At 42.2% G+C, this 17,187-nt stretch overlaps 3 protein-coding genes across 13 annotated transcripts; 1 reads left to right on the top strand and 2 right to left on the bottom strand.

Annotated features, from left to right (window-relative positions):
- Window positions 1-653: 653 nt before the first annotated feature.
- rad54b (RAD54 homolog B) lies at window positions 654-13,219 on the bottom strand. Of its 3 annotated transcripts, none has more exons than XM_077526243.1 (17): window positions 12,821-13,219; window positions 11,922-12,083; window positions 11,317-11,449; window positions 6,787-6,981; window positions 6,348-6,638; window positions 5,533-5,695; window positions 5,241-5,466; window positions 5,056-5,142; window positions 4,872-4,992; window positions 4,653-4,792; window positions 3,606-3,896; window positions 2,527-2,687; window positions 2,181-2,442; window positions 2,026-2,092; window positions 1,730-1,927; window positions 1,274-1,649; window positions 654-1,189 (listed from the first exon to the last, which is right to left on the bottom strand). In XM_077526243.1, exons 2-16 carry the CDS (start codon window positions 12,066-12,068, stop codon window positions 1,444-1,446), a joined length of 2,688 nt encoding a protein of 895 aa, XP_077382369.1. In that variant the 5' UTR covers window positions 12,069-12,083; window positions 12,821-13,219; the 3' UTR covers window positions 654-1,189; window positions 1,274-1,443. The 3 variants fall into 3 exon arrangements, with proteins under 3 accessions (XP_077382369.1, XP_077382368.1, XP_077382370.1); XM_077526242.1 differs by having other exon boundaries at window positions 11,317-11,500; window positions 12,821-13,218; XM_077526244.1 differs by lacking the exon at window positions 11,922-12,083 and having other exon boundaries at window positions 11,317-11,500; window positions 12,821-13,217.
- On the bottom strand, window positions 7,225-11,060 carry LOC144021949 (fibrinogen silencer-binding protein-like). The gene is made up of 2 exons (XM_077526255.1): window positions 9,455-11,060; window positions 7,225-8,923 (listed from the first exon to the last, which is right to left on the bottom strand). The coding sequence occupies exons 1-2, from the start codon at window positions 9,859-9,861 to the stop codon at window positions 8,353-8,355; spliced, it is 978 nt and encodes a 325-aa protein (XP_077382381.1). The 5' UTR covers window positions 9,862-11,060; the 3' UTR covers window positions 7,225-8,352.
- On the top strand, window positions 13,042-17,174 carry rnf41l (ring finger protein 41, like). 9 transcript variants are annotated; one of them, XM_077526247.1, is made up of 9 exons: window positions 13,042-13,056; window positions 13,864-13,988; window positions 14,121-14,293; window positions 14,363-14,569; window positions 14,724-14,863; window positions 15,140-15,166; window positions 15,429-15,591; window positions 15,668-15,788; window positions 16,609-17,174. In XM_077526247.1, exons 4-9 carry the CDS (start codon window positions 14,364-14,366, stop codon window positions 16,975-16,977), a joined length of 1,026 nt encoding a protein of 341 aa, XP_077382373.1. In that variant the 5' UTR covers window positions 13,042-13,056; window positions 13,864-13,988; window positions 14,121-14,293; window position 14,363; the 3' UTR covers window positions 16,978-17,174. The 9 variants fall into 9 exon arrangements, with proteins under 9 accessions (XP_077382373.1, XP_077382379.1, XP_077382374.1 ...); XM_077526253.1 differs by lacking the exon at window positions 13,042-13,056 and adding an exon at window positions 13,089-13,291 and having other exon boundaries at window positions 15,668-15,782; XM_077526248.1 differs by lacking the exon at window positions 13,042-13,056 and adding an exon at window positions 13,135-13,291 and having other exon boundaries at window positions 13,881-13,988.
- The last annotated feature ends 13 nt before the right edge of the window (window positions 17,175-17,187 follow it).

Here is a 17,187-nt window from a genome sequence, read left to right as displayed (position 1 = left end):
AACAAGTTGCCATCCGTCCCTCAGCAGGGTCACGGGTGCGAACTGGCCACCACCCAATAGATTTTTTTTTTTTTTTTTTTGGAATATGAATTAAGCAGTAAAATCCACCTGTTTTAAACATCTCACAGGGCGGCCATTTTGACAAAAAAAAATAGTCACAACCTCACAAAAAAAGGTAGAAGAAAGGCAGAAAATTGCCATCATCAAAACACCAAAAATGTCAGAAATTTGACAGAGGCACAAAATCTAAAAATGCATGAAAAATTAAAGCTCTTGGGCCTTCAGTATTTTAATCTAACACTCACACTCACACTGTTTTCCTTCATCGCAATTTTCAAATATTTTGCAGCCCCAGATACATTTTTTTTTTTTTTTTTTTTAACAGGAAAGGTTGCTGATCCCTGGTAGTGGATTACTTTTTTAGTACAAACTCGTATTCAATACTAAATCTAAAACATGGACTACTTGTGAGGAAAGGCCAAATTGCTACAAAATACAGTACTGGGAAGACACGACGTTGCTTTGTAAGTTATCACCGTTCAATTTTAGGTGAAACATTGTGAGTTTGATGCAAGGATGTCAAGAAATATTACCATCATCACCTTTTCTAATCGGAGAGAAAGGTGCTGAATAAAATAGTCATCACAAGGTGATTAAGAGGAAAACTGTAATTCACGGTGAGTTAATGAACACCCCGTCACAAGAAAAGCCGAACATCCCCGAAACCTAGTTATTACACAAGAAAACTGCCGAATGGTGGTAGTAGTCAACTAAATAATTAGCCCTTTTATGTAACAACACAGTTGAATACAACCCATACATAGCACACGCACAGCACACGCACGCGCGTAACTCCCACGCAGCGGCTCACTGCCGAGCAGCAGCGTCAAACAAGGCGGGTGAGTGTCCCACATCACTTAAACCGCCGTGACTCACTGGACCGTCATGTGGAAGGTCACAGCATGAGAAAGGGTCCGCATGGGAAATCTTATTGCTCTGTGAAAACTGTCAACTCATGGCTCGACACTTACAATGTGGGAGAGTTAAAACGAGATTGCACCAAATTGATGCTCTGCTTAAATTGCCAACACCTAAACATGCCTCATCATTAGGATAAACTGCTGTTGTCAGTACAGTATTACCTTAAATGGCCGCAACAGCAACTCTGCATGAGCAGCGTGTATGAGCCCTGCAACAATGGACAAAACAAAAATTAAGGTTTTAAAATCATTTTTATTCATAACTGTTTGGATTTAATGGACATTTAACTTACCAGCCACAACATTCAGGACAGTTGCAGATCCTGTTCACCTACTCTGATGAAATAAAATAATGTATTTACTAAAATGAGAATGCTGAATTGGATATTTAAATGATCTCATTTGCCTGACAAAATAAAGATTAAATAGGTTTTGTTTTGGGGGGTTTTTGTAACTGTGGTGGTTATTTGATGGTGGTTTGAAAGGCAAAGGTGATGTGGTCTCGGGCGTGGTCAAGGTACGGATCAGAGAAGGTGTGAGCGTCTCCGGAGAAATGTCTCCACTGCATCAGCTCGGACATGCTGAGGTGCTTCTGGGCCGAACCGCCGCGGTCACGACCAAGCTGGCACGGACGACTTTCAGGAGCCTGATCTTCTTCATCTTTAATATCTGAACAGAAAGTTAAAATAAAATGAATATGTAAGTATGTTTTTGTTTTTGTTTTTTTAACACATTAAAAATAGGCTTACCGTTGACTGAGCCGTCCATGTCGCAGCTGCATTTCAACAGGTCATGAGTAAGAGATGGCGTGTCGGTCAGGCTGAAGAGATTGCGTAGCTCGCTGGTGGAGAAGCTGGTGTGCTCGGAGCTTTTGCCGAGGTCCACCACTGTCCCGGAAAGCCCCTGTTTGGACACTTGCCGCTGGAAAATGCGCTCCTCAATGGTACCTAAGAGGGTGACATAACCCTACGAGTAAGTCCGGTTCCGATTGTGCTGCATCTTGTCCTCATTAGGGTCATGGGTGAGCTGGAGAGTACAATGACACCTGCAGTGAGGAGGCGGTAGGTGTGCACGGTCTTCTTCTGTCCGTCTCGCCACACTCGTGCCATAGCCTGAAAAAAAAAAAAAAAAAGCAAAGAAGAGAATGTTCCAATGCAGCAAACAAACCAAAATCACCTTGTAGTGTTGTTGTAGTTTTACCTGAATATCATTGGCCGGGTTCCAGTCAAGGTCATAGAGTACCAGATGTGAAGCCCCCACCAGATTTAGCCCAACGCCACCAGCTTTGGAGCTGAGCAGAAAGAGGAAACTGGGCGAGTAAGGACTGTTGAAGCTGTCGACCAGCCGCTGCCTTTGGTTGGTGGGCGTTTGCCCGTCGAGCCGACAGAACGTGTAAGTCATGTGCACGCAAAGCTTCTGGAGCATGTCCAGAGTCCGAGTGTAGTTGGATACGATAACCACCCTGGAGGAGATGCATGTGCTGTCATACCTACGATTCAACAGAGACGATAACACACAGAAGTGCACAGATTTGATGACAACATACCTGTCGGATGGACTCAACTGTCTGATGGTCTTCAGGAGGTCCAACAGAACTAAAAGTTTCCCCGAGGTGTCAGGGTTGAAGCTATCTGATGAGTAGTTTTCTGGGAAAAACTGTGCTAGGCCTGCATATAACGAGCTCTCCTCTGAATCACTCTTTTTGTCCTAGAAGAACATCACCACAGAGAAATTACAACTTTAAAAAGACAGCAACATGAAAAATCTACTTTTTGGAGCTTTTAGCCGTGTTAAACTGCTAATTCCTCATCAAAAACATGACGGGTTTTCCTCCATTCGCCCCTCTATGAGAAATTATAGGTCATTCTGCTCTCCAAGCACCAGCCCCACCCAACCTGAGAAAACGAGCTGTTGGCACTCTTTGACATCACAGACCCCCCCACTGCACCTCCTCTGCAGACAAAACGCACACCCACTTTCTGAGACTTCCATGGGATAGGGACAAAAGTAGCCTTTATCAGTAAACATACTGTCCAAGTTAATCCAAAGCAATCAATTATCTTCATATTTGCAATGCCAAAGTGCAATGACAATTGGCTGTCTTAAAACCCGAGTTCTGGCTGACATGTGTAAACTACAAGTAAAACTTTTTCACTATTGAACCTAACTGAACGAATAGTATAGTGGTTAGTGTGCTCGCTCTCTAAGTAGCAAGTCCCCGGTTCAAGACCAGCTCAGTTTTTTTTCCCTCTTCTCCTTCCCTCCTTTCCTCTCCTCCACGATTTGTTGCGGCAATGAGCCATTTTGTTTTAAAATGTTTATTGAAGAATTGATTGCTTGCATTCAGAGAAGTGCTCAAACGCAGAGTTCCAACAGCAGACTGCAGTTGTCTCGCCGGGGGCACGGCGAGGTGAGGGGTTTTACTGAACCGGGCGTTTTACTTCTACGTTAGAAAACTAACCAGCAAAACACCCAATATGTCATAAAAAATTACATTGCCATGGTGTCAACAGTAAGATTGAATCAATATAGTTAACTGTTGGAAGGGCTTAAAATACCGTGGTGTAATCCGTTTAACAGTACTTCACTGATTTATTAAAACAAATTTGAAAATCCTAGTCTTACCATGACGGTGGCATGAAGCAGACCAGGGTGGTTGCACAGTTTTTTCAGGGCGGTGATGCAAGCCAGGTGGGTATGCGTTTGCATGGAGCCTTGAAGGCAGGCTCGGAAGACTCCGTGGCTGAGGAGATGCCTGTAGATTTCTTGCTGCAGCCGGGAAGGTCTGCAGAACAAGGTCCAGTCCAGGCGCGGCGGCAGGTAGCGGTTGATGATCTCCTGCGTCCTCCTCAGGATGAACATGCCGGTCAGTCGGGAGAGCTCCGACGCTCGCTCGTTTCCCAAAGCTCTGTCTTCCTATTGGCAGAGTGGCAATCGGTTTCGTTTTATACTTTGGCTTACATGTGTCACAACTCAAGGTTAGATTTTTCCATATACTAGAACATAGTGGAAAAACTCATTTTACACAGAGCAAAATCGAATTTAAAGAAATAATTTAGATGTTGATAGCAAACAATCAAAATGTTTACTGAATCTGTGATACATAATTGCACTTTTTGAATTGGACTATTGAAATGATTAAACTACAGTGGACCCCCGCTATCATTAGCCAAAATCTGTATCTAACTGATGCTTTTTGAAATACATTAGAGAGAAGGGAAAAAAGCTTATTTTGTTCTTAAAAAGCTTCTTTTGTTCTTAAAAAAAAAACTAAATAAATAAAAGGGCTGAATCGATTTAATCAGACGGCCAGTTAAATCGGCCAATTATAGCCCTTCAAACCTCGTCCAAAATAATCAGCCAAATGGCCGATGTTTGCCAATTATTTTTACCTTTATGTACTCTAACCATTTACAGCTGTTTTACACAAGTGAAACTGGTCTCATTATTTACCTTGCATACCTAAATACTGAATATATAATGACATTTGTTGATAAGGTAATTCTATGGACCTGTCATTCAATACAGAACTGGCAAGGATACTGGTGATGATATTGTTGGATCTGTAATATAAAGGCCAAACTGAATTGTCTGTCTTTCAAATATGCAAGAGTACCTAATAAAGTGTCCAGAAACATTCTGTGTATGACGAAATGAGTGAATGAGCGTCACCTCTGAACAGGAAGGCTGCCTGGACCGAAGAATGGGCTCTTCAAACACCTTCCTATACGCAGTGCTGGAGCCAAGTATGCCCGGGTTAACAAACTCTATGATGGCGTAGAACTCCTGCAAGTCATTCTGCACTGGGGTACCTTCAATATAGATATAATAAATTTAGCGAGAGCTTGTCGATGTCCCGCAGCAGTCAAGACAGGTGCAGCTCAAACACACCTGTTAGTATGACCCTGCGAGTGCAGCTCAGACTGCTGAGGGCCGAGGACGTTTTGATGCTGCTGTTCTTTAATCTGTGACCCTCGTCGCAGATGATCAGGCCGAATTCCACATTTTGTACCTGAGAACGAAAAGGTGGCATTCGGCAGATGTCTTTTCACAAGTTGTCAGGAGGTGAGCAAACCTGTTCGAGGCAGCGCAGCAGCATCTCGTAGCTGATCACAAGAATATTGTGCAGAGGAGACAAGACGAACTGCTCGATCCTGTGGTCCTTTATACGACAATAAGTCATAGACAACAACATATATAGTTTTTAGGACAGTCAGATGTTTGCCAATTTCAAACAGCTCAATAAACAGTTGTCCTCACTTGATCCACTGTGAAAACCTTGATCCTCTCGCGTCCCAGCCACTTGTTGAACTCGGCGCCCCAGTTCTGCACCAGGCTACCCGGAGTAACCACCAGCACACGTTTAGCTACCACTTTTCCTCCGTACGGACCCTGCTTGAGCAATGTCCAGCAGAGAGCCACGCTCTGGAGGGTCTTCCCCAGACCCATCTCATCAGCCAGGATAGCCCCGTAGCGTCCTTCAGCTCTGATGATATGAACACACTTAGATTATTTGAATGGACAAGAGGTTAGAAATTTGGACACATAATACCTCATGCCCATGACACATTCGTAGAGAAAGAGCAGGCCATCTCTCTGATGGGGGCGCAGGTGAGCCGTCAGGTGCGGGTCAACCACAACATCAACCACAGGAAGCCCTGACTTGTTATTAGACCACTGGTGGTTGGGAGAGGGCCGAGGCATCACTAAAGCACCTAAGAATGGCACAAAAAGACTTCCTAACCCTTGGGGGTAAAAACATTTCCCCCATATGGTGTATTTTGTACAAAATTTGGACACTATTTGTAAGTATGGTAACTAAATCATTTATGAATATATATATATATATATATATATATATATATAATTTTTTTTTTTACTTTCAACCACTGAAAATGGTCAGTGAGCAAACCTATCCATACATATGGAAAATAATTAACTAACACCATCTGGTGTATTATGGTTTTTAAGACAACTTACAATTTGTTTATTTTCCCCCTTTAGTTGAGGCCCCATTGAAGGGATAAATTGGGCAATCATGGGAAACTCACCACATCAAGTGTACAGTGCATCAAAAACATGAAAAATTATGATTTATAATGGGAGTCAATGGGTCCAAATATTGTACAATTACAGCTTTCACACAATTAATATTTGACTCCCACATATATTAATTGCAATAATTTCAAAATGATGGTTGGAGCCATTTTGTGCTTCAACATGTTAGGACAATCTGGGTGAAATTTCAGCTCCCTTTATCTATGATATGATAATTAATCATAAAATGTCCAAAATGTACTAATATCCCTAAAAAATAACCCAATAATGATATTTAAGACGTTGGATGGAGAACTTGGGTCTACGAACCAGCAGCTTGTGGATCATAGCGAGGCCTGCAGATCGGTTCCCTTGTTTGTGATCCAACATGCTCTGCTCTCCCCGACAGCGTAGGGGGGCAGAAAGGTTTGGATGCAAAGCGATGTGAAGGAGGCGGAGCCGTCTTTTGGAGGACGTCTTCTACCTGTGCTTCTTGGAAACAACGTCCCGTGGCAAAAGTTTCTGCTGATATGACTCCCATCACCTCCACCTCCTTTGCTCCGATCATCAAGGTCTCTCCCTCAGCGAGGGAGGCCAAAACTGACATCTTGTAGCCGCTACCTTAAAGGACAGGTAACACAAATGTGAGAAAATGTCCAATTTTACTTATTTGCTCAAAAAAAATATTCACAACAAAAAACACATTTGTTTATCTATCTTTGCCGGTGACGCATAGTGACAGGCAGAACAATTAAATATTAAATCTCACCCTGTCCAATATTCTTGCCCTCCATATCTTTCAGGGTGGCCGTGCGACCCCTCGTCACCAGCACGGCGTCCCCCTCCCAGCGCTTGTGTTTCTTTTTGCTGGCCTTACACCACATCACGCTGAAGTACCGTGCCGCGTCCTGGCTGCATTCTGTATTTGGGACTGGATTTGACACGGTGCATGATTGAGGGAGGCCTGTGGAAACATATGCAAAATACAGTGATGAAGAGGATCATTGATGTACAGGAAGGCCTCACCAGCAGATGTCACTGTTGTACCATTTGTGCACACAGACACATGAAAGATATTCACATGCGTTCAAGCACAGTTCTCCCCTTGCAGTATTTGGAAAGGAAAAACACCTTGAAATGTGTGAAAATTACATACAAAAAGCAGTTCAAATGAATGTACGACAAAAAAAAATAATAATTCTATAGCTCAGCATAGTAACTTTCTTTTTAATAATTAAAAAAGGACAAAAAAGGGACAAACAAAACTAAAACCTGACATTCATTTCCCCAAAATACAATATTCCATTCACATGTATACAATAATTAAGGTTTCAACACAAGTTCTGTAGCTACCTTGTTTCACCAGCAATCAATTTAACGTTAAAGTCATTTTTAGAAACATACTGAACAGGATATGGCATTATCAGTGGGACTTCCGAAGTTAAACGCCTGAAAAATGGGAAGCATGTTGACATCATGTGAGACCTCAACTCAGTGTCTTAAGAATCAATTGTGCTTTGCCTTTTTACGTCACTCTAGTTTTACCATACAAGTACTGCATAAGAGTTAAGAATGATACGTTCCACTATATAGAATGTTTTAAGGTTCACTGTGACATATTTTAAACAGTTTAACAAAGTAAAAAGAACAGCAGCTTGCCTGAAAATGTTAATAGTTATCTTTTCCAAATAATAATAATGAACACTGAATAATGGCCAAAGTCTTATTCCAAGTATCAAATAATATAGAGGCATTTCTAATGCCTTTAGTAGAGCTCCATACTGATGACAGAATTAGGCAGTGTATTGTATTCCCTCAGAAAATCTTGTTTTTGTTTTGTTTTTGGTTTTTTTCAGGAGAGCTCAATGTCTGCTAGAGGCACTAGTATGTTTACCAAAAATCCAATCTCACAGATTTTAAAGTGATCCTCATTTACCACATGGTATGGAAGCTTGATTTTAGTGCATCACTAAATAGTTCAAGACGAGACACAACCCCTGAACCTTGTCTGAGCGCTACGTAATTGGCGTGACGTCATATGAGCGCAACACAGTGTAACCCATCATTTGATTTCACAAAGGATCTCGAGTATTGTGTTCTTTCCTCATGACGCCTTTTGTGTGTCCTTCGTGCTCTTTGCATTCCCAGTGTAGCACAAAAGTGAATATTCTGTCGTGAATCATCCTCAGACAATCTGTCTATCGACACACTTAAAAGTGGTATAAGCTTCCAATAATTTTGACAAAATCAATGCCAAATACTCAGAAAGTGAAGTGGTGGAAGTTTATTTAGCTCCTATTCCAGGCTCCGCCTCAGACCAGCAAGTTCCTTATTGCTAAAGAGGGATAGGAAGTCCATGTCGAAGTCGGGCCATCTTCAGTTTCTCCACTTTGATCTTGGCCCTCAAAAGTTCCTCCTCCAGCTGCTGCTTCCTCTTGAGCCCCTCCCTCTTCTCCTCAAGGTACAGCGCCACTTTCCTGTGATTGGCCAGCACCAATTCGTGCTCCTCTTTGGCCAGGTGCAACGGGCGGAAGTGCTCGGGCTCGTGATGAGGGTAAATGTTGTTGGGGTAGCCGCTGTTGGGGTAGAAATCGTGTCGTAAAGACAGCGGCGAGGCGGAAAGCGGGATGTTGACAGACGAAGGGGCAGGAGACAAGGATGCGTCATAATCCCGGATGCTGTCCGCCTCCTGCTTCCCCATTAGCTCCGGGACCGCCTCCAGCCCCGGCTCGGCGTGCGTGGACGGTAGTGGGAGATCTGGAGGCGGTTTTACATCATCTTCGGCGTCCAGATGGACCACCTCGTGGGGAATGGCGGGGACGGCTGCTGAGTAGTCCTGAAGGTCGGCCAGAGAAGAGCTGCCGGCAGGAGGCTCGATGGGAGGTGGGTGCTTACTGTATAATAATCTGAGGTTGGACACAAGCATGGACAAGAGTTACTATTTTATTCCCAAATTAACACTGATTTAGACATAAGGTTTGTTTTTAAACCTTCTTGATGAATGACCAGGCCCATTTGTCTCCTTTAAAAATCTAATGTGATCCTTGAGCACTATTTGCCTACCCCTATACCTAGTACATACTGAAGTTTGTAACAGCTTCATCAATTATAAGAACAAAAACAATGCCATAAATTAAAAAGGAAATACTATTTTTTGCTTTGCTCTCAAGTACCAAATTTAATAAAAAAATTAAAAAAAAAGTTTCAGTAAAACTGTAAACAAAAATATATGTCCTTCTGGACTCAAGTAGTTTTAATTATCACCTAATTTCATTCTGATACAAATCAAAAAACATTTCTAAAGACTACTAGCATATTCAAGACTATGATTTTCTTAAAAATCCCAATACAATAAACAATGTTTATCAGCTCCTTCTCAATTGTTAGTTTTGCCTGTGGAACTAATCTGAGTCTGATTCTGGCAAGTTTCTGTGTACCTGCGCAGAGCCAGGTCCTTTTCGTGGATGGACACATGTTGAAACAAGTGAGGGATCATCTCCATGACTCTTCTGGTTGGCTCAGAGATGCTCCCTCTGTACTCCGGCTGGGCGTGCCTCCGTTGCATCACTTCCTGTTTGGCCGACTCCTTCAGCCTCTTGTAAAGGGTTCGGAGGCCCTGCGCCGTGCGGTGCGGCCTGTCGCCCCCCAGGGCGTTGTACTGCTCCGCCACAGTGTCCCAGCACTTGTTCTTGTCCACAATGACCGCGTGTTTGTTGGTGTGCTCCTCCAGGATGCGGACGTGAGGCCTGACAAGCTTCAACAGGTCCAGCTTCTCCGAGAGTGTGAAGTTGGAAGAGCGAGCTTTCCCCACCATGCTGGAAAGGAACGCCGAGCTGGATGCCATCTTACAGCCTCAGCCAGGCCTTCAGCTGTCACCACCCCCCACCTGTCTTTCCTTGTCCTGCTGCAGGATTCTCTTTGTCCACCGAGACATAAAGTTAACACAGATTTAACTGCTCCACGTCTCCTTTTCTTCCTCTTCCCATTCCACATCAAACACAAGCTGTAGTCTGTCTCGAGCGTGGAACCCCACTACTTCTTGGTTTCCCTCTGCTTCCTTGCACAACAAAATCAGGCTTCTGCCGTGCACAATAAGAATCAGGCTTAACTAGGCCAGCCTCGCTTAGGCCCCCGCCTACCTCCTAGGGTTTTGGTTGAATTCCTCCCAGCTTAGACTGACGTAGCTAAGCCGCTTAAACCCAGCCCGACCTACTTACAGCTCGGCCTCTCTAAACCCCAAACCGAGCACAGCGGGGCAACGTGGTTTCAACACACAACAAAAGATGGTGACACACATAGATGGGGGGGATGGGGAATTCGTTGTTATCAGATTATTTGGGGTCGGGGGACTGTTCTGCTGGTAGGAGTGTGCAGCGCGGGTTTAACTAACTACGCGATGGGAGGAGTTTAGGGACGCACGGCAGCACGCTACGCATGCGCATGAGCGATGCTACATGCTAATAAAACCGTCGCCTCTGCCTATTTATTAAATAGCCGAATCCTGCAGATGAGCCCTCCGTGTGGGGAGCACGCTGCGCAGAGAGCCGCGAACAGAACTAATAAGCCCCGCGGCTCTCATTGTGTTGCCCCGCCGGGGGTCGAGCAGTTTCAAAAAATGGTGACACGCGACTGTGTTGTTACCAAGCAAATAGAGCAGTACACGTGGTTTGTCACGACTACGCATGACCAGGAAGTTAAAATAACCTGCAATTGTGTCGGTATTTATTTATTTATTTAGATACAAACGATCGTACATTGTTGGTTTGTCTGAAAAGTAAAGGCGCGTGCTTGCAAAATTTCGAGTATCCACCAGAGGGAGACTCCATGTCTGAAAATAGAATACAATGAATCCCTGCCTATTCGCGGTTTGCTATTTACCGGTTAAACGATCCAGCACTGCGGCTCACATTCACTTGCTGAGGGATGCAGCTTTTACTTGGGGTGGTATCATGCACTTAAATTACTCCAAGGCGGATGTAAAAAACAAAACAAAACAAACCTTAAGTTGAAACAGGAGAATATGACCCTACGAGAGAAGTAGTGGTAGTACAGTACAGAATAATGTAGCGCAGGGGTTCCCAACAGTACAAAGTAGCAGGGAATGGTGTAACAGTGAATTATTTAAATAAGCAATTACTTGTTATACATTGTTTTATTTGCTTTCAGTCCTTAGATATGACAGTGATCATAACAAATAGATAAATAAATTGCATAGTGGTGACCAAACTGTCCATCTGCAAAATGTACTTTTTGAAAATACTTGCTAAATAAAAGGTAAGAAAGTTGACGTTGTGTTTACCTGACCCCCTGCTGTCTTGCGATGTTGTGACCTCCTGTGAGGCAGCGCTCGGATGTTCTGTCACAACAACATTCTCCTTACTTTCAGTTGCACTGAGTACTCGGGCCAGAGCCTTCGACAAAGCTGGCGATGCCTGGACAAAGGAACTTTTGTTGGTAGGTGGAGCTGCTAGACTTCTCTGGACCTGATAGACAAGTAGTCGTGTGAGAGAAGACAATTTGAATGGTCCTGAAAGATAGAGACCAAGCACCCTGCTCAAAACCAATTTAAACACACAGTAATACTGTACAATCTGTGTCCGAGATCGCCTTGCCTCAACTCTTCATGAGGAAAAAAAGCATGACAGAACTAAAAATATTGCACAAATGCAGGGGTGTAATTTTATTTGATATGTCACAATCATATCAGAGATTTTAATTAGCTAAGGAGGGAGGTGTACCTATGTTTGTTTTATTGTCTCACGGGTCAACATAAACAGGCATACAGTTTGTTTTTGTTTTTTTAATAATACAGCATTATTTGTCACAAACTATATTGCATACCCCACGGTTACGGCTGGCAGAGCACAGTTTCAGAAGTCAGAACAACTGCTATAGACAGTTTACCTTATTCAAATCATTTTCCAAGCCAAATTTAGGGCACTGGGCCTTGGATTCTGTGCCAATAAATGAAGAAGTAGCTCCAGGAGGTACAAAACGAGGCTTTTTCGCAGCATTACCCCGTAGCTGGCTGGGAGCTGCTGAGCGCCTCATTTTAACACCCGCTATCTGTGAAAACAGAACAGAAAACAATTAGCATTATACATCATTTATTTCCAAACAGTACTGTGTGGTGGCAGAGTTCCGTGGTACAGTGATTATCAGGTGTGCCGTGTGAACATTTCCAAATAAACTTAATTGGTTTGAAAATGACTATTTACAGTATTATCACAAATATATCTTGATTCATACAACACAAAAAGTTTACCGTGCACTAAATGGGCCGATACTTCACACTGAATAAGTAAATTGAGTCGATATCATCAATATTTCAGTATACAGTATTTTTTGTAACGTTTTCGTTTGGTGGTGTGAAATGACTTTTTTTCTTTTTTTTTTCTTTTATAAAATATGAAAAACACCGATTTTCAAAATACATTATACTGGTATATAACCACTGCTGTTGGTACAACGGCTAGTAATGAACAATACGCAACGCTTCATTAGCGTGATCATGTTTCTTTTCTAATTATGTAAAACGCAAGGATATTGATGTAATAATCCAACAACAATTACCCTTTTTAGTGTCAAACATTGTAGCCTATAAAGCGCTGCCACGGTTATTTACGGAGAGGAAAAATGCTTTTATCCTGTCACTCAATGAACAGACATGAACCCAGAAACTGTCAACACATCTTAGCTAAATTGTACTTCGCTTGCAACAAACGACCTACGGGTGTTACAACTTCAACATAACACTAAATAATGTTGACGACGACAAAACTTATCAAAAAAACAAAACTTACCTGCTACAAATTTTGAGAAGCCACCATTCGTAAAATGTTACTACACTTGTCCCTTATCTTTTCCACGACTCTGGTTTGTTTCCTTGTCGTATTTTCCCGCTGCGTGACCTGTGAAATGTGATTGGTTGTAATCCAGGAAGTAGTTGTGACGACATTGAAAGAGGTGCATTTGTTTTGTTGTACCGGCGTGGGTGGTGCAATTTGAGTCAGGAAAATAATTCGGCGAACTACGGCGGGTATGCTGTCAATATTTCAGCCATAGCTAAATGAAATAATGTTAAGCATTTAGAGTTGTTCCAATAAAAAGAAGATTTTAGCCTGCCGCAAGTACTTGTGAAAGGTGTTAAAACTCATAGTTTGTGTTTACATTCAGTTAAAAGTACAGAAGACAAACGCGCTACCAAAGGGGCCGGGTCGAAATAAAACTCACGTGACTGACACGGAAATAACCCTTTGAGGAAACTCAGCACGGTGATATAAACATTTGAAAATATTTACATTGAAAAGCAAATATTTAAAATATATATATTGTTTTGGGGTGAAACGTCACCACCATATCATGTTCTGTGTTAGAGTTCATGAAATACATTGTGTCACATGGAAATTGTTCATTTTCCGTGGAGAAACACCTATGCACAATTTAGATTCTTTAGCGAACCTAACTTGCATACAAGCAGTGTAAACATGCAAACTCCAAGTCCAAGGAAGGCTGGATGGGGCCAAGATTCAAGTCTCGAACCTCAGAACTGTAAGGCCACAGTTCTGAGGTGATATGGTTAAAAATGTTGTATTTGGTAGCCTGGAACTGCGCTAACTATTTTGGACATAGCCTTGCTGGCTACTTGATCAACACGTTTCATTCAATATCACTTCAATATAGCAGCGTGGTTAGTACATCTCCCTCACAGTTCAAAGCAATAAAAGCATTTGAATGCTTCTGATGCCTATAAATATGTCGAACAAAACACGTTAACCCATAATAAATGGAAAGGATGACTGCATGTGTTATGGCTTGTTGATTTTTGACGTCATCTGATGTGCAGCCTGTAATCCAATCAAGGAAGGAGAGAGTTTAATCCAAGTTAATCCCACATCCAGAGATAGAGAGAAACCTACAGGGAACAGCAGTGGCAATCTCCGACTGCAACACCGTTAAACAGCTCATCTGGTGAGGAAGGATATAACTGCCATACATCAGCATGTGATTGCCAACTGTTATTCTGTCTCATTTGTCTCTCTGTTGTGGTCCGACTGTCGTTTAACAGCTGCCTTCCCGTGTCCTCAAACCCTTTGTTGGCAGGGATACCTCTCCATGGAGATACACTCCCAGAGGCAGGGGCGGGATTTAGGAGAAAGGAGACCCTGGGTTTGATGGAGCAACAAGGAAAGAAGCTGGGAAGAGCATAGCTCGAGGATAAGAGTCATCTGAGGAGGTCATAAAATCAACAGAAAGAAGAAGAGTTGGAACATCAGGTGAGCATGGGATATAAATCGCATGTAGTCTGTATGTAGGCTTTTGATGTGTTGTGTTTTTCTTTTCAGTATGGGTTACGACCTGGAGAGGTTTGTGGGCTACGTGAACGAGGGCCTCCTGTGCTGCGTGTGTCGCGACGTGTTGCGCCGCCCCCTCCAGGCGCCCTGCGAGCACGCCTTTTGCAGCGCCTGCATCAGTAGCTGGCTGCTCCATCACCACACATGTCCCGAGGACAGGCAACCGCTGGACGTGGGCAGCCTCAAGCCACTCTACAGGTTATTTGTGTATTTACAAATACTAAGCCTATTTTCAACTTCTAGAGTCAGTTGGCTGCACTTAGAGAAAAGGGGGTGAATACATTCACACATTTGTACATTTTTTTTTCTTCTTCTAATATTATGATCCTGTTGTGTTTTTGTGTGTTGACAGGTACATGCGTAACGATCTGAACCGTCTGCAGATCCGCTGCGTAAATGCCGGTCAGGGGTGTGAGGCAGTGTGCTCACTGGAGAGCCTTCACACGCATGAAGAAGAGTGTGACTTTGCCTTGGTCTCATGCTCTAACTCAGGTAGTAAGACTTACTTTTCATTACAGTAAATTATTCTCTATTGATATATTTCTAAAATGATGTAAATGGATATCCATGTAAAGGTTATCTGACACCTATCACAATTTATGTGAGTACAACAGGTGGCTCCATTGTTGTCATGGTGACCATATGAAGTACTTCTAAGGGGCTTATTCAAGGGGCAGCTGGGGTCAACTTCCCATCATTCTTTAATGAGTTTTTGAGTACAAACCATGCTCTTGTTCTCTCAACATGACGGCAACACGTTGCTGACAGGAGGCGACTACGTTTGTTACCATTGTGGTAGGTATGGCGAGCGCGAGTGCTTGCATGCAAAGGGGAGTTGCGACATGATGCAGTGGGCTACTTTTGGCTGCCTGTGATTGTTGTGCTTTACTTTCTTTAAATTAGCATAGATGCAGGAATTCACATCTGCAACTGAGTGCATTGTTACGAATAACAAAACCATAAAAGTATAAAAAGCAAGTTGGGTAGCATCATATAGGGCTTCGCCAGCCCTAGTGCGTACAAAAAACATTTACTCCATACTGACTGTACATTACAGGGTGTCCCACACAAGTCGAGCGACGCGGTTTGGAGGCTCACCTGTCAGAATGTAACTTCTGCAGCCGAGAGTGTCCCAACGGCTGCGGCCACACGCTTCTCTCCACCGAGCAGTCCCAGCACAACTGTGTGGCAGAGTTGCGCTCCGAAGTGGAAATGCTGCGGTATGTAGCCGTGAGAGGACCAGCACTATACCCGCTCTCACCTGTCATAATTGAAATGTGACCGTGCACCGTGGAGGGTTGAGATGGTGTGCAAGGTGGAGGAGGTGAGACGGGAGATGGAGTCTCGGTTGGACTCGCAGAGGAGACACATGGTGCAGAAGGAGTCGCAACTGAAGAATGAAGTTGAGGAGGTGAAGGTAACGTCCATAATGGGGGTGTAGAATTTTATTTTTTTTTTAAATATATAATCCATAGTCATGATCATTTTTAGTAATTAAATTGAATTACTTAAAATGTAAACAGTCTATTTAGTATTTTTTATATATATATATATATATATATATATATATATATATATATATATATATATATATATATACATACATACATAAGAAAAATGTGTTTTACATATATGCATTAATTTCATTTGAAATTATTAATAGTTATAGGCAACAAAATTTACAAGTTAGAAATGTATTTATTTTTTAAATAATTATACGATTAAAATGTAAACAATTTTATAAATATATTCATTTCACTTGAAATAATGTATTTATGAGTTTTAGGCAACAAAATTTTAAAGTTAGACATTTTTTTTAAATTATACTATAAAAATCTAAACTATTTTATAAATATATTCATTTCATTTGAAAGTTTATTTATGTTATAGGCAACAAAGTTTACAAGTTAGACATTTATTGAAAAAAAATTATACTATTAAAATATAAACGCTTTTATAAATATATTCAATATTCATTTCATTTGAAATAATTTATTTATGATAGTTCTAGGCAACAAAATTTACAAGTTAGAAATGTATTTTTAAATAATTATACTTTTCAAATTTAAACCATATTTGTTATATTTGAAATAATTTATGATAGTTGTAGGCAATAAAACCTACAAGTTAGACATTTATTTATTCAACCTTTGCAACATAGTTATTTAAAGCTTCTAATGTATTCAGAAACAAAAATGAGAAATTGAGAATCATTTTTCCCGTCTCTCCTAACGCAGGGCCAGTTGTCCCGCGTAATCTGCGACGTGCGCGCCCTGCTCGGAGCAGAACGTCTCCGCCGGCAGGAGCTGGCAGAGGTGGAGCTGGAGAAGAGCGAACTGCTGGAGCTGCTCAGAGACCTGCACCCCGCCAGAACTCAACAGTCTGTTGAGCAGCTTCAGAAAGAGCAACGGACACCCGGATGGGAACCTACCTACGAGCCGCTGAGGCAGCAACGGAGGAAGGCCTCTTTAAATCTATCCAGTCTATCGCTTCACTCATCTCAGGCTCCTTCACCGCAGCCGGGTGAAGGTGCGCGTAAGAGCGGAACCCGGAGTCTGACGCTGGACTGTATTAAGAAGAAGAGCCGTGAGGTCACAGTTATATGAGTAGACTGGACTGAAGACTAGCCAAATAAGGATTTTTTTTTTTTTTTTGATAGGGCCAATTCAACTACACAGTAGGGAATGGTCTCCTTAATTTTAGACACAATGAGAAAGAGATGAGTTTAAAAGTTATTGGTATGTAAACTTACTTTAGTGTAATTGTTTGTAAATAAACTCATTCAATTTGTGGCCTGATGAAACTGATCAATTATT

This window comes from Festucalex cinctus, chromosome 7 (genome assembly GCF_051991245.1).
Source record: "Festucalex cinctus isolate MCC-2025b chromosome 7, RoL_Fcin_1.0, whole genome shotgun sequence".
Taxonomy (NCBI): Eukaryota; Metazoa; Chordata; class Actinopteri; order Syngnathiformes; family Syngnathidae; genus Festucalex; species Festucalex cinctus.
This window is presented reverse-complemented; position numbering and strand designations above follow the sequence as displayed.